General features: G+C 30.1%; 1 protein-coding gene across 1 annotated transcript in view; it reads left to right on the forward strand.

The window, feature by feature from the left end:
- Ser (protein serrate) overlaps nt 1-26,019 on the forward strand; it is a 404,147-nt gene that overhangs the window by 334,202 nt on the left and 43,926 nt on the right. Inside the window, exon 7 of the mRNA XM_075366833.1 lies at nt 19,792-20,025. Within this exon, the coding sequence (XP_075222948.1) occupies nt 19,792-20,025 (234 nt within the window). The remainder of the gene's footprint in view (nt 1-19,791; nt 20,026-26,019) is intronic.

Below are 26,019 nucleotides of genomic sequence, written 5' to 3' on the forward strand. Positions count from 1 at the left end.
ATTATTAAAACGAATCGAATTGACGGTCGATTTAACGATATTTAACGATACATCTATGGCGGTTGTCATACGCCAAAATAATTACCTACAAAATTTTATTTTCATTGACATGCTTGATCCTTTTTTTTTTTTGTTATTAACTTATAGTGAGACAGAATTTGAATGATTAAGCGGTTAATCTGATTTTCATCCGAAGCATTCCGCACTCCATTTTTATTTTCCCCTACTTTATTTATTTCTATCGTCATTTTTTAACAAAACCCTAGTTGATCGATTAACTCGGCTTTTTATTTGAAGGATCACTTGTCGTACCGTTTGCTGCCCATCAGTGCATCTGGGTTGTCCCACGAGATCATATGTATTTTATCTCCCCCAACTGCCTTTTTTTGTCAGTGAAGTCGTAGTTTAGATTATGACGTTGCTTTTTATGATCGTAATTTTTACTATGTATTAATCTCACAGTAATAAAATATTTACGACGTTTCTTTTGTGTATTTATCTCAGTTAATAGACCGAACCATTGTAATATTTCGTTAATAAAAATAAAGTATAATATTGTATAATTCTGAAACATATTTTTAAGATTCAGTTTGATTTTAAACTTACTGGTTTATAGAAAAGGATAAACAATGTAAACGTTGTAGTACATTATAATACGCTTCTTTATTTGTAAGAGAGATGCGTTTTTCTATTTTTGATTGTAACCAGACTTCATCCTAAACTACGATTACGTATCTTCTGTTCTATTAGTTTAATTTCTCCTCTCTGTTCTCGGTATCCTGATGAACCTCTGGATCTTTTGCCATTTTTTGTAGTTAGTTCTCAAATTTATTTTTATATCTTCCGTTCATCTAAACTTTGATGAAGTACAAAATTCTGGAGCTTATGAAATTTTTCAAACTTTTGTGTCTCTTAAATGACCGACTGAATTCTACCTAGATGTAATGAAGATGTAATGAAGACCTTCATGTGAAGAAAGGTCCTAACTTTACCTCACCAACCATTCATATCCATCTTCCTTCCTAAATCTTACACTTCTGTCAACGCCAGCATATGCGACTCCCTCCAGAAAGGTGAGCACATTACATCCTTTCGTTTCCTGTTTACCTCCCGCAACCACCGTAAGGTATTACTTCAGAGGATGAGTGGGTGAGTAAGGATATGTATGAACGTAAATGAAATGTAGTCTTGTACAGTCTCAGATCAACCGTTCCTAAGATATTTGGTTAATTGAAATCCAACCACTAAATAGTACCGGTATCCACGATCTAGTATTCAAATCCGTATAAAAGTAACTGCCTTTATTAGGATTTGAACCTTAGAACTCTCGACTTCGAAATCAGTTGATTTTCAATGACGACTTCACCGCTAGACCAGCCCGATGGGCTGCGCATTGCATCCTCCAAACACTCAATTAGAAAGATGCATTTCTACTAAGCCGATTTAACACCGAAAGGACTTCAGGGGACGGACTGAAGGGAAATCACACCGGGAGAACAAAGCTCATAACGCGACTAGTTTCCCCAAGGTCAGCTCCGGTCAAACAATTTCTTCCCGGTCTAAAGGATCGGAGCGCAAAAAAGTAATTCGGTCCGTAAATAAAACAAAATAAATATAACCGCCATTAAATAAAAAAATACCCGCCGATAAAAGAAAGCTATAGTAGCAAGAGATGTTTGTCCAGGTTTTGCGATTAGTAGGGAGGTACATAAATCTCCTGCTATCCTTGCGTTCTGTTCCTCTTAAGTGATTGGTTAAAGTGAACTTATTGTCCTAGGTTTAAAAAAAAATCCTAGGATTTCATCCGGAGGTCTCGTGTTTGAATCCCGATCAGGCGTGGCATTTTCACTTGCGCTACAAATCATTCATCTCATCCTCTGAAGCAATAGCTAACGATAGTTCCGGAGGTATAAAAAAGGTTCAAAAAATATAATATTGAGTTATGTTGTAATTTACATACATCCCAGCAGAGTGCAATGTGCAATATTCACACCCAAAGGGAAACTGCAGTAATCTATGAAAATCAATTCTTGGTCATGATTTCGTTTATTTATGTGTATCTGTATATCTTTTGTATACTTTTCAAACTGTTACTCTGTAAAGTTATCGCATCATCGGAAATCTCAGATAGTAAGGATTAGTTAATCCTTACATTGTATCGTACTTACTATCTCTATCTAATCATATACATGAACAATTTTTTTGGTGTTTCATCCTTGATCCATTTTTTGTGTTTATTGTTGAATAAAACATAAACTGATTCGTAAATTTTGTTAATGGGTTTGTAGTATTACTAGAGAACGATAATAAAAATGTATGATGTTTTTTTTGAAAAAACTAGGATTACTTTGATAAAAAAATATAAGTGAATAAAAGAACAGAAACTGTAACCTAAGTAAAAGATTAAAACATATGAACCAGTTCGAAGAATTAAAGAAGAATCGTATCAAATCAATCGTCAGAAAACTAATAAAAATTAATTTAACCTTTTTTTTCTTTCAATATAAAAAATAATCGTATAGGCTATTAATTTTTGTTAATGCTTATTTTTTTTTAAAATTAATTGATTAAAATAGCTAAATGTAGTGAGAGATAAAATTGATCACGAAACTAATAAGAAATTAAGCATGTTCTTAATTTGTTTCTTTTTTCTTTTATTTTCTAATCATTGGTTTTAAAAATGCAATATAAAGATAATGTTCGTTTTTATATTACAGTCATAATAAACATTCAGGAGTGGTGAGTAATAAATGAGGATCGCTAGTCACAAACAATGAAAGCATTAGCTATTAGCTAGGCAAGGCTATTGGTTGTTCTTTTTAAAATTCTTCAGTTTAACCCACCCACAATGTTTCTATCAAACCTATACGCCTTGAATCACCTTTACTATAACTAAAGGAGCGAAAAGAAGTTTGGTTCTTTTCTCTCATGATAGCCACGTTCGACCTATCCCACTTCATCAGCTCTAATAACAGAGTGTAGAATCTTAATTGTCCGAAGTTAATTACAAATTGACCAAAGCTCGGTGCGAATATCTTGGTTGGATGGAACATTGGGCGGAGCTACGAGAAAATTTATGTTTGTCTTATAATATACCTGCTAGTACAGTAGCATACAAAACTATCCTGTTTATCCTTGTTTTTTCCTGCATCTGCACCTGATTTTACTTTAAAAAAGTTTGGGATTTTTTTTTATATCTTTCCATGAAAAAAATGTATTCTATTAAAAACAAATATAATCATAGTTTTTTATTATATACTCATTCCCTGATTCTTTCAATGATTTTGTTCGTAAAATTAGTCGTCTTACTTTTATTCGTAAAAATACCAATGAATTAGATAATAGTTACTTGGCAAGTGCTAAAACCTCGAAAAAAGAGATGATAATCAGATAAACCCTTAACTTCCATATTCCGGACCACCTTTAGGTATTGCCAGAGAATAATGAGATGAAATTAAATTTTTTTAACGTGGGAAAATTCCACCCCTGACTGGGATTCGAACCCGGGACCTCCGGATGATAGGCCGAAATGCTACCACTCACGCCACGGAGGCCGGCTCTTCAATATTGCTTAACTAATATTTATTTGCTTCTCGTAATTACAGAATGACAACCGTTTTTCATGAAATATACATCAAACGATTTATCGTTTTAATGGCACTTTATAGCACAATTTAAAAGCAGTTATATCACATGAAAAGTAATTATAATCGTTGAAAATAAAAGTTGATTTTTCATTTGTTTTTTTGTATTATTAATATCAATTAAACAATTTCAAATAAAATTAAATCTAATAGTTGGAAATTCATTCAAAAGAAATAGCTTAAATAACGGGAAAATGTTTCTACTCGTAATAATCATATTAATTTAATAAATCAATAAGAGTTTAATACTGGATCCATAAAAATATTAAAATTTGAATTCTCATGAATAATATCTATTTAACTCTTATCTTTTGGCTACAACGATTTTATATTACCATAATGGGGAACATGAAAAATTAAAAAAAAAAAAAACTAAATATGTTATTGAAATTGTAAAGAAAACGGGTTAAAAATTTCCTTCAAAAAGACAGAATTCGTGACCAATATTAAACATTCCCTAAAATTCCTGAAATACTGAAAAATCTACAGTCAATAAATTAAAACATCTGGGAGAAATGATCCAAATTAATGGTTTAGATAAAGAAGCCAATCAAAAAAGTATAACAAAAATGGAATTGATCTACCAAGCAAAAAAAATATTTACAACCTAAAGAACATTTCGATAAAAGTCAAAATCACGCATTACAATACGGTAATCATAGAAGGCCTTGTTCTCATCAGAATTTACCTTTGGTTTGAAATTGATGAAATAAATGCAATAGAAAAAAAAAGGAAAATTTGAGAAAAATTTTATAACCAATAAAAATAATTAAAATAAATAAAAATTCAGAAGATCTTTACACCACAACAAAACAGAGAAAATTTCAGATTTCATCAGAAAAAGAAGATCTAAATTCTTCGACCATCCTATGAAAATAAATGATAGGCTCTCAAAGTAAATCTTTAACCACGTTTACAACAAAAAGATTGAAATTAGTGGAATCTTATGGGTTAAAAAAATACTAAAAAAATTAAAATATCTGAAGAAATAGTACAAGATTCAACATTTAGAAAACTGTTAAAAAATTTCAAGGGTTACGAAGAGAACAAGAAAAATTAAACCAACAACGTCTAATCAGAAGAAAGGAGTTAAAACAAAGCGAAAGAATAAAGAAATTTGGGAATACCAGGAAAGAAAAGTCCATAATAAAGGGAAATGATGTAAAATGTTGCTTTACATGGTCTTCTAAGCCAAACTCGAAGAAAAAAATGATTAACTTCTACTTCTTGAGTTTCTCAGCAACAAATATCATTATGGTGATTTTTTTTTCTAATAATAACTGTTTTATTAGTGTTTTTAATTTTTTTATCGTTGTTTGGTTTCCGAATGTGAAAAAGTTGACTGCAAAATCAGGTAGTCAGGATTTTTTAAATAAATTTTGACGTCCTTTTTATATAATTAGAAAAGAATTATTGTATAAATCACTTAAACTAAGCTTTTAAATTAAACTTAAAATTAAACTTTAAATTTAAATTAAATTAAAAATATATAATTTATTGTACGATTTAACGATTTAAGTAAGTAAATTCTCAACTATACCCCACGTCATTAAGAGAACCGCAAAACCTAATCAGGGATGCCACGGCCATTGAAATTAACTGTTTATAAAAATTACGTTGACGGTATATCATAAGATTTTTTATTTATTTTTAAAAAATGTTGTTCTCAGATTTGTTTTTCTTACTTTTATAGCTTTGTTTCGGTAATTTTTTATTTTTAATTAGGACGTCAGTTTCTAATATCGGAACGACAGCTTCAATCAACAAGATGAAGCAACTCGCACACGGCGCAGACGCACACTGTTCATTGCATAGCCAATCAGCATACGTCTTTAGTGTTCTAAAATATTCTTCTTGTTCTGTGTCCCCTTGTTCTGTGTGTTCTGTGTTTTTGAAGAACAATAACAGGTTCTTTTATATTATGTCGTGCCACATATTTTACGTCCCTAACATTGAGAAAAAATTGCATTTTCCTTTTTCAAATATTGTAGTTTTTTCTATTTATTAATTGAATTATCATTTAAATTTTAAAACCCCCATTCATTCGCCAGTTATGTTTGTTTTTATTTTATTGATAATTTTCAATATTAATAATAATTACACACTTATGAGACCACAATAGTGATTTTATTCTCATTCCGCCAACTGGTCTAAGATTTTACGAAATAAATCATCATTATTATTGTACATTATGTCATCACATTTCAACATTTTTATAATTACGAACAATTTTTAGTCAGTCATTTACATTGATATTAAATAACAATAATTACAGATATCCATCAGTAATAATAAAAATAAAAATAATATTGCATAACAATAAATGATTATACAACACACCATTAAATAAAGCAAATTAAAATTTGTTTTTACCTCAGTGATTATTGCACTTAAGAGGCAGCGTGTAAAAAAAAAAAGTTCAAAAGCCCTAATGACGGTAGTAAAAAATCCTAAACCAGTTCGATTGTTAGGAGTAATAAATAACTCTTAAATTTATTTATTTATTTAAATTTATTAATTTAAATTATTTATTTTAAATTAAATTAAAAATATAATTTTTTTATTAAATTTATTAGCTTAAATTTATTAGTTATATCATTCACAAAAACTTTATACTTAAATATTAGTGTAAGCGCCCCTGCGTGTACATATATATATATTCTGGTAGGGGTGTCGTTTTAGTAATCAGAAAACTGAGAGTTCTCAAAAGCTTGGGAAACATTGGATTAATTATTTGTTTTTTAACATATTTACAGACAAATAACTTCAAAATTATTTTAATCAAATATTTTTGATGCTGATAATACGACTGATTATACCGCTCTGATGTTACAGTTTAGCAACTCGCTCCAAAAATACATTTTTAATTTCATTTCATAAAATATTTTATTGAAATTCATGGAATACTACGAGTATATTGTAATTTTTATTCTTCCTAATGGTTACTTTTAAAATATATAAACGTTTAGATACTCCAGTTTACACTAGATTTAAATAAAAATTTAAATGCTTAATTGCTTTAATTAAAATAATAATATTTATATATCTAATTTATTTTTTACCTCCTGGATTCGGAGGTCCCGAGTTCGAATCCCGGTCAGACATGGCATTTTCAAACACGCTACAAATCATTCATCTCATCCTCTGAAGTAATACCTAACGGTGGATCCGAAGGTAAAAAAAAAAAGTATAAAAATAATAACTTTACTAGGTACTAAAATTGAATGTTTAGACCTCAAGAACTGCAGAGGTTATTGACCGCATAATATAACCTTCGTATAAAATCTCTAACCGTTATACTTAAAAAGTATTTTTTCATCATGTCTACATTTTAATAGAATTATTTGTTTTACTTGACAAAAACAAAAAAAAAAGTGGAAGGGTAATGTTCATAAGTACGTACGTATGTACATGTATTGGCGTGTTTGATGCTTAATAACTTTTGATTGGATAAACCAATTTTGGTTGAAATTTTGTAAAGAAACTCGTGTATATTAGGCAATTTTTTGGTAAAATTTTGGGGTCAATATTTCCAAATAATAATAATTGCCCCAGAAATCGAAATGCATATATGTTGTGTGTTTTTTAACCGATTTTTTTTTTTGTCTTCCTAGTAGTAGTATGCGTGACCCAAAAAAAAATATTTGTGGAGCAATATTCGAGGGGAAGGTGCCGATCAAAGTTAAAAAAAAAAAATACTGATTTTTTTCTTTTTGTTTATTTAATATATAATAAAATTTCATTATAATTTAACCTCCTTCCCAAAAAAGAAATCTTAGGTAACTTTTTATTGATTGAACATTTTTGAAAGAAATTTCTTTTAGTTTCTTCCATTTAACACAGCAATCGTAAAAAAATTTAAAAAATTTCTTTGAAGGTGATTTTGGAGATGGGAGCAGAAAATCGTAAAAATTCCTTTTTTTAATCTTTTAACCGTTTTTGGTTTACTTATAATTTTTTAATAATACTTCATCATAAATTATCCCCATCCCAAAAAATTAATTCTATGTAACTTTTTTATATATCATTATTTTACCACAATATAAAAATAAATAACCAATGCCAGGAAAGTATTACAACTTTGTTTTCAGATTTTTTTTTGCAATTATATAATTTCTTTTCACTTAATAATATGAATTGATATTTGGTAACTACACATCAATTTTTTACACTATTAAACGAGTGAAATATTTACCAGAAAAGCTGTTACTTACAAATTAAATCTTTCAACAGCTAAGTTAAATAATAAAAGAAAAGATCGAGTTTTGAGAAAAGAGATCTAAAGAAGAAAATGAAAGAAAAAACCATTAAAATATGTAGTTTATTCCATGTATATTATTATTGTTATCTATAAACGGATTAAAAAAGTAAGCGTTATGTAAACTAATACTTTAACTTTGTTAAACTGAAACTTTTGAAGTTTTATTCAATAACCGTTATAAAAATTATTTATAAAATAAAAATTAAACATTTATACGTAGGTTTAGATTACTAATATGAGTGTAGTGATAAAAAAATAGTCGAATTATTGTATTATTCCCATTATAATACATTTATAAAATTAAGTTTCTTTAATTATTATCCTCCTTTAAACGGATTATTTTTAAAATGAATCTATAATATGGATTTTAAATAAGTTTATATTCATTTTTTAGTGGTTTTCCCATCGTTTGTCGAGTACTAGGCCTCCATCTTACCAAACTTTTGTCATGTAAGATACGGTAGTTTAAGTGTCCGCATAGTTTACCTTTTGTCTGTAAAACACAACGCGTCATCTTCTTCTTCTTCTTCTTCTAAAATCGGTTCTTTTACAGCTAAGTAGATAATTAATGCAGCCTGAATTCTTTTCTAATTGCCATCACACACAGGTGTGGGAGAGAAGTGTAGGAAAGACGTGAGAGGACCGAAGCAAGTGTTTTTAACAAACAAGATATATCTCTCTTTTTCTTATATTTCGTTTTTCTTTATCTCTTCTCTGAGATTTGTAAGTGGTTTCTTGTTCGGTCGGTTAGTTAAGTTTGATGGCCGGTTAGTTAGTTTACTATAATAGATTCATCGTTAAGTTAGTAATTAACAGTGGACAACATTTAAATTTTTGGTCAACAAGGATATTTTAACTGTTACCACCCAGCGTTATTTATTAGTAATTTGTAAAATAATTTTCTCTATTAAAATTTAAACCACGTCTTTAGATTTTAAATTTCAAAAATTAAACAAATTCTAAATTTGAATGTAAAAATTTTTTTTTTGCTCAAAAGCTGGTAACTGCTGAACTTATTAAAAGAAAGCCTTTTTCATAGAAGAATTTTTAAAGTTCTTGAGAAGTAGCTTTCGGCATTAACAAATAACCAATTATTTATTTGGTTGAAAAATGTAATTTAATTAATTAAATTATAGAAAAGTTTAGATATTATTTTTATTTTTATGACATTAATAACAATTTAAATGTGAACGAATGCAGTGCTGTATGGGATACCCGTGAATACATATATTGGATGGATGTAAATATCTAAGGTTAACAAATCGGACGCCATGTGAATGTTCTTATTCAGTTAAATACAATTTTTTTTTAATTATTTAACAACGATGTTATTACATCTACAATTATTTATCGAAAAAGTTTTTGAAAATATTTAAAAACAAATGTTTTGCTTTATTAGGTCATATGGTGTTCACTTTTATCGTATGATTTTAAATAAATCTACAAATATTTATTAGAAAAGAGGAAAAAATTCTTTTCTTTTTAATTTTATCTACCGTTGTCGTAACAACGATATGATAAATAAAATAACCAGTACAAAACGGTAGGCATCTGTTGATGTTTGAAATCTATTGATTTGTCTTTCTTCATGTAAATCAATATACGTTCGCATTTATTCACTTCTTTTTTTTTTAATTTTCAAAAGATCGTAATAATTAAAAAATATTGTCCTTATAATACCAGTTATTAAAATATAAAAATTGTAAGACTCTCAGTTTAGGGAGCTTTCTATGATGTGTGGAAAACTATTTTTCTGTTTTTAAACTGACATAGAAAGAGTGGTTGGGAAGTCTAATAATTTTTAATATTTTAAAACGATATTTTTATGGATCGGAAAGGTTTTTAATCATATAAAAAACCTTATATTTTTTTAAACGTTGTTTAACAAAGTACTTATCCTTAAAGAGGTCATGTTTATTCACTGATTTAATCAGAATTATTGAAAATTTATGGTTTAATATTAATATTCAGTAGAATTTATTGCAAGAGTTTTTAATGCTAATTATTTTACTAACAGAAATCATAACTATTTTTTTTTAGCAATTTTTACTTAAATTTTGAAAAAGTAGTCGGAGAATGTTACATTACGTTGTTCTCATTGCTATTTTAAATAAATTGGTTTCTCTTTTCACGTTTATTTCTATTAAGTTTGAAGTAACGAATAGATTAGTAATCAAGTTTTAGCTTTATTTTACCGTGATTATTTAAAAAATAGATATTATTTTTCTAAGTTGAATTAGCATTAGTAACGTTTTTTTTTGCTACAGAAACAAATACGTTAATTTGTTGCTGTAAGCTATTTACCCAAATTTTTCTTATGACTTTTCCGTGTGCAAAGTACCTGATATACGAGTAAAAGAAACATCAGTCAAATTTTTTTTCTAAGAGTAATGACAGCGATTGTATAACTAAATTTTGTGGTAAGTAAAATAAAAGTATCACTGATAGTGTTAAATATCACTTGCATTTCGGTGGACTTAGCAAAATTTTAATATGCAAAATTATATTTAACTAAGTAAAGAACATTGCGTAAAATTACTTTATCTTCATTTTCTTAGTGACCTTGATATGAGACACATGATATTTTTTAGAAAGCTGTCTCATTTTCAAGAGTGAATTGTGCTTCATCTTTCATCTGATAAGGTTATGTATCTAATAGAGCGGTTAAAAAAAGAAAAAATGGTATTTAATATGAAAAACAGTTTATGTAGTAAGATAACGTTGAAGAGTGAAGATGTTTACAAAACTAAATCATCAAACATCCTTCTTTCCTTGTGCTTACAATTTTGGCCTTTCGCTAGCACATGCGACTCCCTCCAACAACTCGGCGAATTCCTGTTAGACTGAAAGTCATTAGCACCGAAAGACCTTCAGTGGACAGACTGAAGGGGAATGGCGCCGGAAGAAAGACGCAAATATTTTGCTAGTCTCCCAAATATTTTGGATATCTCAGGTTTTGATATTTCAAATTGATCTGTAAGGATCGGAATGCAATCCAAAATTCCTACGTAAAAAAAATATAAATATATAACCGAGACTAAATAAAGAAATACCCACTAGATAATAAGAAAGATTCAGCCGAACGGGACTTAGTCCAGGTTCTGCAATTAATAGGGGGGAATATGTATTCCCCTCTATACTAGCGTTCCGTTCCTTGACTTGAAAAAACGTCTTGTGAAGTGTTATGTCTGGTATATATTTCTGTGCGGATGTGAAACATTGAACACCAAGAAAAAGAAACGCTGGAGGCATTTGAAATGTGGGCATGGAGAAAGTGAAAAATGAAGAAGTAGATCAACAAAGAATAAAAAATGAAAAAATTAAGGAGAGCAGATATGAATAGAAGCTTACTCAAAACAATTCTTTTTCTGTTTAGCCTTCAGAACCACCGTAAGGTATTACTTCAGAGGATGAATGGAGATGATGTGTATGAATATAAATGAAATCTAGACTTGTACAGTCTCAGGTCGACGATTCCTGAGATGTATGGTTAATTGAACCCAACCACCAAAGAACACTGGTATCCACGATCTAGTACTGAAATCCCTGTAAATGTATTTGCCTTTACTTGAATTTGAAACTTAGAACTCTTGACTTCAAAATCAGATGATTTGCGATGACGAATTCACCACAAGACCAACCCAGTGTGTTAATCAAAACACTTCAGAGTAGGTAACTGTTTGGGGCGTATCATAAGAAGTAAAGGATTGATTAAAACATTGCTAGAATGATAATAGAAAGTGAGAACAGATACCGGAAAACGATATATATTATTAACAATTCAAAAGGAAATAGGAGAGAATAGGTAGATGTGGTGCAGGGGAAATACTTCGTGGCAGATAACTATATAATTGTGATGATGATGACCTGAATAGTTCTCTGAATAGGAAGAAATAATTTTGATACAGTTAATTACTTTCTTCTGTTGTTACTACTTTTTTAAAAAATATAGAAAATTACAACAAAAACGTTTTCATGATATATTTATTAATTATTTATTTTTAATGTAATTTTAAGTGTGTTATGCTCTATATAGTAATGTACGCGTACGTGATTCAAGTAGAAACGTATAGAAGGACTTGAACCAATCAAGGCAATTTCGCGTAGAAAAAGTATATTAGCGAAGAGACTATTATTAAGTGATTGTTTAATAAATCGATTAACTACATAAGTTAAATTGCAACTAGATCAAAAAATTACCGCAGGCCTTCAATCTATCACGAAATATGATGTTTTAATAATATAATATAGTATAACATTAATAATGCGGCAACTTATATAGCTAGACCACAGTTTTTATTTTCTCCAACCAGTTTTCCAGCTACTGCTGGATCTGGGTGTGTGTGAATAGGCAAATGCATTACTGCTACCGGCTTGCCAGGCATGACGTAGCTGCAGATGTAGTACAATGTAAGAGTAAATGTACCGGTAAACATTTAATGTGGAACACACAGGTCGATCACTCCTGAGAGGTGTGGTTAATTGAAACCCAACCACGAAATAACACCGGTATCTACAGTCTAGCATTCAAATCAATTTAAAAGCAACTGGTGTTACACGGACTCGAACCTTAGCATTCTTGATTTTGAAAATCAGCTGATTTTGCGATGAGGAGTTTAACCACCAGATTAACCTGGTGGGTTAGGTAGAGCACAGTAAAGTAATTAAAAAATTCTACTAACTTATTCATATATTAGTTACTGTTTAAAAATAAAAGTAAAAAAATCTGATGTGGACACCTCACGACTTCCTTGTACGCCTATTAAATTACAAATACACTTTTTTTTTTTAAATGAAAAGTATGTAAAATTTTATTTCACTAATAACTTCTGATTTTTTCATATTTTTTGTATTGTTATTGTTAAATTATTATTTATTGTTTTTTTTTTTTTTTTACAATTACAGGTTAATATTTATTAATAAATCAATATATTTAAATTTAAAAAAAAAAGTTGAATAAAGTAAATGAAGTCGAATTCGAACCGATATGCCTTCTCCTTGTAAGATAAAAAATATTTCATTAATTAAAATTCTATTTGTCTATAACTCTGGAAAATATGAAAGTAAGTACCACACTTATGATATATCGTTGAAAAGCTCTTAATCAGGGCTTATTATTGCAGTTAAGACAAAATCTAAAATCCATTTTTTTTTTTTTGGATTTTGGGCTTTTTTGCACATTTTTGGTTAAGTCGATTGCGATCAAAAGGGGAGGTGCACAACTAGTTGTTACAACAGTCCTAATCCAACATTCTACGGCTAATCGTTTTTGAGTTATGCGAGATAATACGCAATACAGACGTCACTATGAAACTAATCAAAATGGATTCAGGGATGGTCAAAATGGATATTTCCGTTGAAATCCAAAAACCGAAATTTTTTGCGTTCACAATCCTTTACTTCGTACAAGAAAACAAAAAGGGAAATGAAAAATGTTGAGGATCTTAAAAGCTGCTTAACCTTTTTTTTTTTTTATTTGTGATTGTAATATTTATTTCTTCTCATAGGACCAAGATGAAGTGTTTTGAGTAACAGATATTTTCCTTGATTTAATAATGTTTGATTCCACAGACGAACAGTTTTTTAATCATAATTAAGCAATATATGTAATTACAGGGCACAATAAAAATTATATATTACGTAATTTACAACTCGAAAATAAGTAACGATTGTAAAAATTTTATTGATAGGGTTAAATTTTCGAGTTTTAAAAGAGAGAGGTTTAAATTTAGTAAAAATATAATTTATATGATCGATTAGTTATCGAATGTGTACTATAATTTTGTTTAAATTTTTAGCATATTTATTTTTTATTAAAATAATTTATAGATGTTTTCTGAGAATTTTATAATTATATAATTTTAATATTTATTTCTCACCTGCGGGCGGTGGCTTTAAAGTTATGCTATAGTACAAAGGTTATGATATTCTACTGTTAGCAAAGCCTTGAGCCCGCCCGTTGGTCGTGCCGGGAGCGCCCACAGGACAATCGAACTGGGCTGCACTACTGCAGGGTATCTACTTTAGTATTTTTTTTTCTTTTAATATTACTACTATTATTATTATTATTACTATTATTGAGATGTTTATCATAATAATGAAACATAGTCTTCTCTAACCGTAATTACCTTCTTTTTACTTCTTTACTTTTTTCTTTTTTTTATCATCTACCATATCCTATCCTCGATTCTTTCGCTTAATTTTTCCTTCAATAATCTTTTCTCAGCTCTTCTACTGTACTATTCTTCCGGTCAAAATGAATTAAAAATTACCGGCGTTCTCATCTCAATTCTCTTGTTAAATAATAAAAAATGATTTTTTAAAGTGGTTTTTTTGTAATAATAATTTTTAAGCATATCATAATTTTTTATATCTAATATCTACTTCCTTTTTCTTAACTACTTAATTCAATGTTAATTTCTGTAATAATAATCTTACTCGTAAATATTGCTCTTAAAATGCAGTAAAAAATAATTAATATTACTTAGTATTACAGCTTTATTAAGTTGTCGATCTTTGTAAAAAACATTTAATGATCATATACTTCTCTACTTTTATACTTATCTTGTACTTATACTCCACTTTTATACTTATCATATACTCTACTACTTATACATTTATCTGATGTCTTGTTTGGCCATATATGTCTCGAGAATAAACTAGTAAATTTTTGTAAATTATGCAAACAAATTTAGTCTGTTAATTTTTACGTCTGATGATTTCGTTTAAATATTTTATTTGAGAGGCATCGGCTTCCTTACCAGGACAGTTTTATTGATCGCCATAAATATTAAAATTATAATGATCGCCAATCTCCGTGGAGGAGCGGTAACATCTGGAAGTTTTGGATTCGAGTATCGATCCGGCGTGGCATTTTTTCACAAGCTACAAAAAACTAGTTTCATTATCATTCATCGGTAGCTGGGTGCCTGCCAAAAAAACGGAGTATAGAGGAGTTAACTGCTAATCCACCGACTTGGTCTAGCGGGAAACTCGTCATAGCAAATCAACTGATTTCGAACTTCTAAGATTCAAATCGTAGTAAAGGTAGTAGTTGCTTTTACACAGATTTGAATATTAGATCATCGTTACCGATGTTCTTTATTAACTGGGTTTCAATTAACCACGCATCTCAGGAATGGTCGACCTGAGATTGTACAAGACTGTATGAGGTGTTTGAGAAAAGTAATGAGACTGACTTTTTACTTATCAAAGTTTTTATTTTTTTCAAACAACAATATTATCCCCTTCAAAGTAGTTCTCTTGGGCATCTATATACCCACTCCTGGTAGCAGCGCTGGAAGGCTTCAACTGGTAGGGCTTTTAACTAGTCTTTTGAATGTTCTTCAGAGTTCCAAAATGACGTTCTTTTAAGACATGCTTCAATTTCGGGAAAAGGAAAAAGTCACAAAGATTCAAATCAGGTGAATAGTGGGATTGAGGAACCGTAGGAATGCGTTTTGAGGTCAAAACTTTCCTGACGGAAATGGCCGTGTGACACGGGGCATTGTCATGATGAAGCATCTACTTGTCTGCAATGTCTGGTCTCACGCGAATCACTCTTCCTAAGCCTTTCAAGGACACCTTTGTAAAACACTTGGTTGACAGTTTGTCCTGGAGGAACAAATTCTTTATGCACGATACCCCTACTGACAAAAAAGCAAATCAGCATGGTTTTGATCTTTGATTTGCTCATTCGACATTTTTTCGGTCGAGGAGATGACGGAGTGTGCCACTCTTCGCTTTGCCGCTTTGTTTCAGGATCGTACTCAAATATCCAAGATTCATCACCTGTGATCACATGATTGAAGAATTCTTGGTCATTGTCAATACTCTCAAGAAGATCAACGCACACGTTTCTTCGATTGTGCTTTTGTTCCGTTGTGAGGTTTTTCGGTACCAATTTCGCACAAACCTTTTGCATGTCCAAATCGTCAGTCAAAATTTGATGTACGGTGAAAGTGTTTAAATTTAACTGTTCACTCATCATCCTTATTGTTAAACGAACGATCTGATCTCACAGCAACCCTCACATGCTCAACGTTTTCGCCAGATTTTGAAGTTGAAGGTCTCCCTGAGCGAGGTTGATCTTCAACGTGTTCTCGGCCTTCCAGAAATGATTTGTTCCGGCGGAAAACTTGTGCTCTTGATAAGCAATGTTTCAACTTTTCAAAGATCACACTCGCGGATTCCCCAAGTTTAACACAAAATTTGATTGCACAACGTTGCTCTAAATTTCGATGCTCCATTTTCGTAGCACACAACAATAACACAACTTCACTGATGGCGCTGTCAAAAATAATGTGTTGGCTGAACGGAGTTGAAACTCGTACTGAGCATGTGGAAGGGATGAACAAACCAGTCTAGTACAGACCGATAGACAGCGTTGCCAGATCGCTCGCAATGTTACCAATCTCATTACTTTTTTTCACACCTCGTACTTCATTTATAATCATACATATCATCCTTTGAAGTAATCCCTTACGGTGGTTTCGGAGGCTAAACAGAGAAACAAAAGAATAAGGAGTTAATTATTGTAAGGGTTTCTCTCCTTTAAGTTAATTATAAATATTCAACACATCAACTCATTGTTACGAGGGAACAAATTGTAGATATTTAATAGTGTCAATACAAAAAAAGATTATGATGAACAAATTTTCTTTTTGTATGTTTAATTTTTATTTATTAACATATTACGGGACATGGCAAGAAAGTACAGTGTTTTCAAAAAAAAGGTCAACGTTGTTATAATCCTTTCAGATATAAAAGTAGATAGATTCCTTTCAAATATAATTTTGATCGCCCGAAAAAAATCGGGGACTAGTATGCTGTGTAAGTTATAATTAATTGAAAATAAAACATGTACACCGTAAAATACATGTATTAGTATATCGATCATCAAAACAAATCTCTAGAAATAAATTCTGTTTTCAGATTTATCTAAATAAATTTTTTTTAAAGTGTTAGAAAATGTTTTAATCCAATCAATGAACATAACACTGAGCAGGCTAAAGTTTTTATTATATTTATGAAAATATGATATCCATTTATAAAATATTTTTCTCCAACAGAATGTAATCGGATAGATATAATTTTCTTTTTTTTTAGAGTGTTAACTTCATTAACTCCAATTTTTGCGTTTCCGCATATTTTCAGATGATAAATTTTGATCAGTTAAAGGATTTTAATCGAAATAAAAATTATAAATTTTTATAATTTAAATTCGCAGATTGTGATTTACGTAACCACTTGGATAAGTGATTATCTTTTCTCCTTTTTCTTCTTTAAATTGGTATTTTTCTGTTAATGCAATAAAGAAATTCAGTCATTCACTCTTTATTACTCTACTCATTCGTAGTGAAAAGAGAGCTTTTTCAGTATTATAATTATACTGGTACATAAAAATTTGATTTTTCTTTTATCCCAAAAGTGAAAAAAGGTGAATATAATAGTTTTTTGCGCTAAATCCAAATATGGTTTGAGAATTAGTTTATAACGTAAGGATTTTTAGAGACAATTATTTTAATTTTACAATATTACGTATTTAAAATGCATTCTTAGTAAATGTATTCTTAAGGTCCAAAAATAGTCAACTCAGACCCCATTTTCCGTATTACCGCTTATCCATATCCAGAATATCCAAATGGAACCGTTCACCATTTTCATCGCTGACTGCTCCTAGATTTGGTGGGAATAAATCCAAATGCGAGTCCAAGAAGTGAACCTTGTATCCCACGATTGTATGTATGATGTATCCCACGATTTTTATTATTTTAAAAGATCATCCACTATTTCTTTGTAATTTTCGGATTTATGGTTTCCTAAGAAGTTCTGGTAAATGTTCTTAAAAGACTTCTATGCAGCTTTCTCTACTTCATTTAACTTACTATCGAAGTTGTTATCTTTAAATAAATCTCTAATTTGAGGTCCTACAAAGATTCCGTCTTTGAGTTTTGCTTTACTGATCTTTGGAAACTTATTTTTTAAGTAAATGAATCCAAGCCCAGTTCGGTCCATTGCTTTCACGAAGTTTTTCATAAGCCCCAGATTTATATGAAGTGAAGATAAATAAACTTTTTTTGACTCAACAAGTGGTGCAATAACAACATTATTCTTTCCTGGAGTAATTGTTGTTTGGTTTGGTCACTCTTTCTTTACGTAATGATTTTTTTCCGTCTCTACTATCCCATTCGCCAAGAAAACAACAGTATTTAGTGAAATCAAGTTGAAGACCTAACAACAGAGTAATTACTTTCAAGTCACCACAGATATTCCACTGAAAGTTTTCATACTTTGTTTTATCTAGCAGAAGTTTCATGTTCACGTAAGTCTCTTTCAGATCCGTAGCGTAAGCTAGTGGCACTGATGCCACTATGCACTGGGAAACTCATTCCCAATCTGCAGAAGCATGGCTTTCAGACTAGCTTTAGACGAATCGTCACTCCTCTGTTTTGTACGCATGACCAAATTATTCCATTGCAGATAAAACATTATTAAAAAAAAAGCAAGCCTATCTTCAAATACAAAGAAATTCTTGAAGTCATTATCCCTATTTCTAAATAAACATACTTTTGTGGTGGAGGAGGTTCCAACCTTTAATCGCGAGCCTAAAAGTTCTGTCTCCTTTTTTGATAAATCCAGATCTCATACAAGGTCATTGAGGTTCCCTTGTTTTGTACTATATCAGCACATACACAGGAAAGATCTACAGATGTCAACAGAGTGAATATGAACACAGACTAGCTATGGTTTGAACCAGTACCTCAAACAGTATAATAAAAACAGATTTTACTTTTGATATCACTTTTGACAAAAAATGATGACTAAGTCTGTAAAAAAGCCATCTTCTGACTCATTTTAGAATTGCATCATCCAACTTTATGACTAATTGTATTTTCATATGCCATTGCAGAACTTCTTTCGTAACAAACTAATCATTTTTTTAAATGCTCAATCAATACTGAATTCGGAGCCCGTAGGCAGCCGCGTCCCTTGGTCGTGACGTGTGAGTGAGGACGTGTGTGTGAGTCTTGTACAGACTCAGACCGAGCATACTTGAGAAACATGTGGTTAATTGAAACCTAACCTCCAAAGAACACCGGTAACTATGATCTAGTATTCAAATCCAAATAAAAGTATCTGCCTTTGTTAGGATTCGAACCTGAGAACTTTTAACTATGAAATTAGCTGATTTACGACGTCGAGGTTTACCACTAGACCAACTCGGCGAGTAGTCTCTATTGATGTATGATTGAAAACCCAACTCCAGTATTGCAGTTGGAATTATGGCTGTTCCCTAGACCGTCTTTTTTCCAGAAAATGAAAACAATATTTTAACTCAAAAAAGGATTTTTGGAGTCCAGCTTTTTTTTAGATTGCTTTTAACGTTTTGAGTGATTTGCATAGACCTACTCAGCTCGAGTTTAGAAATAAAAAAAAGCATTTATGTTTCTTAAAATTTGGAATCTTAGTAATTTTTGTTAAATTCTAATTAATGGTAAATTTTTTTTAATTAATTTTTTAATGCATTTTAAGGCTGGATTTCTTTCCAGTTGATACGAGCTAAAACTGATTTTCAATACGACCGTTTTCGCCTCATTAGAAAAGAATAATTAAAATTTCTTTATTTCTCACTACCGATTCATTTTTCCTACCCTTCTAATTATTATTTCCTTATTTATTTTTTTTTTAAATAAAGCTAGAATTTTTTAATCTTACTGATCATATGAAGACATATGTTCCATATTATCAAGAATATCGTACTACAAGGTAACGGATTGTATATCTAAAACATAATATTTTGCAGAATAAGTATTAATGTTTTTTTTTTTTTTTTTTTTTTCTTAAGAGATAAATAATAAGGGATTTTACTTTTTATTTTTGCAGATTTGAACTACTGTGGAACACATGAACCATGTCAGAATGGTGGTACTTGTGAAAATACAGCACCAGACAGCTATCTTTGTAATTGTCCAGAAGGATTCTCAGGTCTTAACTGTGAAGTAGTTGATAATCCGTGTGTGACGGGACCTTGCGCTAATGGAGGAGCTTGTCGTGAAACGGGAGGACAGTTTCATTGTGCATGTGCATCGGGTTGGACTGGACCTACTTGCCGAATAAGTCAGTACTATTTCTTTCAATAATCATTATCTATTAGGAATGTTACAAATAATATTATATATTGAACTTATTTATCTGTCTTTGTATGCTTCGAACCTGTATGATTTTTTTTTGTTATTATTTCTGATGAAAATTTCGTACAAAGTTCGTAAAATGTTACCTTCATTTTTTTATAAATATAAAAAAATAACTATTTTCTTTTTTTTAATCTTTATGGAATTTAAGAATGTTTTTATTTTAGTTGCATGACATTTTGTTGATGACAGTTCATGAGTAATTTTTGCTTGACCTTTTCGATGTTGATTTTTTTTTTGCAGTTTTTATTAGAAATCATAGAACAAGATGATTAATGAGTGTTTTTTATTGATCTTCAGTAGTACTGTTTATTTTTCTTAATAATTCTCTAAGCTGTACTATATTTACGAGTCACTTCCTAACTCATGTTTTAATTAGTAATAATTCATGTTTACTTAGTATATGATACAATTCTTATTGTAGAACAGTACTTTAAAATTTAACTAATTTCAATTTCATTAACTTAAGTTCATAAAAATTAACTTGCATATTAATAAGAGTTTTGTGTAAAAATGGTATGGTTATTGAAATAACTAATTAAGAAAACGTTCAAGTCAAGTAAAAAAATAAAAATTCACAATACGATTTACGCATTTTGATTAATAAATATCATCAGTAGTTATAAAGTGAAAAAGTAAACTTTAATAAAAGTAACAGTGAAAATTAGATTAAAAAATAATCAACATTTACAAGATACTGTTAAAAAAAATTTGCTTTCATAAGATTAGACAAAAAGTGAAAGCAAAAGAAAAAAATGATTCATCGGTGTGAACAACCAAATTAAAAGAAATAGATCAGCTTACCTATATTACATACTACCGAAATTCTCCACATGGACTGGTCAAAACCATCCCAGGTTATAGATATTCATTATTTATTACATGAGCGTTTTCTTTGTTATTTTTTTGAAGAATTTTAGTTATATATAAGCAGTTTCCATTTACAAAAAAAAAAGAATATTTATCGATTGATTTTTATTCGAAAATTTTCCTATTCTCCAATTGAAAAGTAGTAGTTTATTAATGATATTTGTATGCTGATCCAGAAATGAGTCTTTAAAACGTTATTTACGGATCTTCGTGTTGGAATGGTAGCATCTCGGCGTTTCATCCTGGAGTCGAATCCTGGTCAAGCACGGCATTATTCTATACGCTACAGAATTTCTTCATTTCCATATTCCAACGTTCAAGCTTTAAATGTTTCTGTATGATTTCATATGCAACCAAAAAAAAAGAATTTGGTTTTATTTGTCTGACCTCTTCCGATTTGAATTAAGGTAGCGTTAGACTTTCAATGAAAAAAAGATTCTCATTTACAGGGTTCTAAATACAAATGTTTTTCTCCGTATGCGTATGAATGTGCTTAAGCAACAAAAATAAAATTATGTAAAACCAAAGCAAAAAATGTTTTAATTTTCTTTTAGTAGTAACAGATGGTTTTTAAAGTTAAAACGGGCAAACCATTGTCATACCAGTTTTATCTAAAATAAAATAAAAATTTGTAAGTCTGTTATGCTTCATGAGGGAACTTTAAAACAATAATAAAGTATTACTTGTCAAAATTTGTAAGGGAGAAATACGTAGAAATGTTAGGAATAGTCTGACGTAATTTGGCATTGCTGGTAATACAGTGGAGGGGATAGAATACTGCTATAGGGCGTTATAGGTAGTAAGAAGCCAGTCGTCGACTCAACAATTCATTCTACCCTGCGCATTAACTGAATTTTCTGACGAGGAATAATAGAAAGTTTAAACTGAGAGGAAACTATATAAAATTAGAACTAGATTCCAATATTAATACAGAGATCAATCGATTATATCCTTTATATAAATATTCTTCGAAAAACATTTTTATAAATAAATGAAGCACGGAAGACACAATAAACGATCAGTATAAAGAACGGTTTCAATCTATTGACTGAAGACCAAAAAATAAAATTTTACTAATGGAACTTATTATTTTTGGCTATCAACAGTGATATGAACACATAAAGAGAAATATAAGTTACCAACCAAATAAATAGTGGATTTAATACTGACTTTAGTGTGACCCAGCTGCTCGTGTCATGTTAATCATCTGAAGAAATTAAGTCATAACAATGCTGTACTTTTCTTTCTTTTTCCTGTTTAGCCTCCGGTAACTACCGTTCAGATAATACTTCAGAGGATGATATGTATGAGTGTAAATGAAGTGCAGTTTTGTATATTCTCTGTTCGACCATTTCTGAGATGTGTAGTTAATTGAAACCCAAACACCAAAGAACACCGGTATCCACGACCTCGTATTCAAATCCGTGTAAAAATAACTGGCTTTACTAGGACTTAAAAATCAGGACGTCTAAATCTGCTGATTTGGGAAGACGCGTTCACCACTAGACCAACCCGATGGGTTAACAATGCTGTACTGCGTAAATAATAACCTGACTTTATTTTAATAATTTATTTTTAATAAATTATTATTATTATTTTTAATTATTTATTTTTAATAAAAAAGTTTGTTGAGATGGAGATGACAATATGATGGTACTGAAAAAAAAGTGCATTTTAGGTGTAATGAATAACAATGGTATAATTTGGATAAGAAAACATGATGAAAATAAAAGTTACCGTAAGAATTTAAATATTTTTTATTTGATTTCAGCAACAAAAAGAAAGAAATGAATAAATAAATATATAAATATGACTGTGAAAATACAAGTTTAAATTTGTATTTAAATTTACTCGGAAGTATTATTACTATTTCTGGTTTTGTACATTATTTATGCAAGTAAACGAATTTAAAAAGTGATTGAAGGGTATTTTTTAAAAATACATTTTATTTAAGGAAAAGCTTTAAAATTTATAACATTTCAGAATTAATGTGTTAACACAGTATATATTGTTCTTAGCCCTGTAGTACAAGTCTTTATAACGTATATAAATTTGACGACATGACGATTAACTCGCAGCCGGTCGGTATATGGTGTGCGACAGCATGTAATGACCACCGGGATGTTTATGTTTAGAAAGAACAGTCATTAGCATATTAAAGTGTCCGTAGGCGAAGAATGACAAGGGCCAGAGACTGCGGGCAGACCACAATAAATATCACTACCATTTGAATTTGTCGGTTAATGTTTTGACTCTATTCAGTCTACTGAATGGTTTTGACATTTCTTTTCAACTTATTTAATAATATCAAGAGTGTTCTTCAGATTCATTTATTACTAGTAAAAAATTAAATCTTGTATCTACAACAGGCTACATCTGGCAATGACGATCTATTTAATTTCTTATCGTCTTCAATTAAACAGCAAAGATAACATCAATTTAATAGTTAAGTCATAATCCGTTTAACAGATAAAATGAACTTGATTGTTTATTTTCAGATAAAATCTTAATAGAAAGTATATTAAAAAATTACAATTAATGATCGAATAAATTTCAAAAATATCAAAATACCTAGATTTAAATCCTTCCGGTAACCTCTTTATACTGTGACTATGTTTCTGAAACAATTTCTCATCATCAGGTGTGTACTAGCCAGTTATTATGGATTTTAATAATGAAATTAAAAAGAAATAAATTAGAACATTAAATAATATTTATATTTTATTTTATTACTTCCGTTTAAGCTCAGTCTACAATAATGGATGAATTTAATAACGCATAAAGATGGAAAATTTTTCCTGAAATTTGTGGTTTTATACAGATAAAGAAGTTGTTAAATGGATTCCAATCAAGGTGTTTATGTATTTTTTGAATCTGTTTAAACATCGCAGAAATCGTTAAAATTTCATTAATGAAATAATTTGAAATCGCCTTTGAAAAAAGGCAAAAAAGGAATTATTATTGTTTGAATATTGATTTTATAATATTAAAAAAAAATCATATACAAAATGTAACATTCATCATCAGTTTCTTATAAGTATTTAATTTTGAAAAAAATTTTTTTTAATTGTAAAAATATTATTTAGTATTTATTAAGCCGTAAAGACATTAGCAGTAAGTAAAAAACTGCCGTCATCAAATATCATGTTCCTCTTCATTAGTAGAAAATATTTACCTGCACTTTTATGGTGTTGATATAAATATTCAAATACTTCGTATTTGTAGATACAATTTTATTTTAAATTTGACTGTAACATATAGTTTTTCATTGTCATCCCAACCCCGTAGGGGAAAGACACCCACCTTGTGACGTTACCGGTTACCACACCACCCCCTCCGTTCCGTGTCCTGAGGGGCTTTACCAGAGGTCGTCTTTAGACCCTCTAACTGATTACCATCTCACAGTCAGCCAGGCCTCGGTCGGACATCCCGATCCGTTAAATATACAAACGTATATTGTTAAATATACGTTTGCATATACGGTGGCATCGTTAGCCACCGATGTATATGCCTCGGCAGACATTTGCATCAGTAAAATATATATCAAATTTTGCCTTCGCGTAGGCCTCAAACGGACATCTTCACATCCAACCTAACATGATTCCCTCAAACTGATTGACCGAAACCGCGGAAGCACGAACTGTTTTTTGTCAGTGGTTTTTTTTTTGGAGTTGTTAATTTCTTACTTGTTTTTAATCTTTTATTTTAATATTCTGAAGGGGACTGAACCTAGCTAGCAGGTTTGTTAAAAAAGATTTAATCAAGGTTTTTAAATTTTTTTAAAATGACTCTTTAACTCCTGGAGAAAACGAATGTTTTTCTGTAGCGACATTTAAATTGTTCAATTCAAGATAGTTAATTCCCGAGGTATTGTGAGCGGATTGGAGCTTACTCCTTAGAGATAGCCTTGAGTTTTCATCTGGATAGGGTTCTTGCCTTTTTATTCGTTTTCCTTATCCTTGATCTTGATCTTGATTTTTCTTATTATCAGTTCTATATGCGAAAGTTTTACCGTGCTAAATTCTCCATAATGAGTATATAGGAACCTGTGCATATAGGATCTGAGTATATAGGAACTGGAAGGAGCTATCTATGGACCAATTTCTTTTCGGTGATTGTACAATGACCTTCAACCATTTCACAATCACCGGCTTGCTGTACAGTCATGGGACCGAAGTGCTTGTTGTCTAACGGTAGGTTTTCTAATCTATCTAAAAGTATAACTCGATGAATCAGTTTATAGTTTAACTACTATGAAATTTAAAACCAGCTGTTTAGTCTAAAATCAATAATTTTGGCTGTTCTTAATGTTTCTTAGTATCATTTCAAGAATCATTTTTAAATTGATTTTTTTTTTATTTTAATATTTTTAAACAGACCTTAGTTGAGGTAAACCTCTATATTAATTAGTGTAGTCCAAACAAAGGTTTACTAATCATTGCGTAAATTAAACGCCAGTGACCAAAGTAGTGGTTATCTAAATATTCATTTCAAAGTAGAAGTAATTTCACCGTTACGCATATTTTAACCTTTACCTTGGCTTTTCAAGGATAGATCAATATCATAGTTATTTTTATTTTGTTAAACAATTTCGGGAAGTTCTAAAGTTATTTAATGGAAAATTTAAGGAAATAACTAGAAACCTTTCAAATGTGGTGTTATAAAGGATATTAAAATGATGAGCTTGATAAAAAATGAAAGGGAAATTTTTTTTAATGAAAAGTAAAGGAGAGAGATTTATGGTAGAACTTTGTAGAATGACAAAGTTTGTTGGTAAGTTATACATATTTAATTAATTTGATAGTAGAGGGATGTGTAGAGAATATAAACTGTGGAGTATGAAAATGAAACAGAAGTAGATTATAAAAGAGGTAGCTGGAGATTTAGGATATGGTAATCATATTGAGGGTAAAAGATTATAACAGAATATTAAAAAAAAACTTGGGAATGGTAGTGATTCCAAAAAAAGAATAGTTAATTTTTTTCTTGTTATTTTTCGTTTTAAGAAAGTTATAGATTGCGTATCAAAGAATTTTTTTTTGAAAAATGT

This window comes from Lycorma delicatula, chromosome 5 (assembly GCF_047948215.1).
Source record: "Lycorma delicatula isolate Av1 chromosome 5, ASM4794821v1, whole genome shotgun sequence".
Lineage (NCBI taxonomy): Eukaryota > Metazoa > Arthropoda > Insecta > Hemiptera > Fulgoridae > Lycorma > Lycorma delicatula.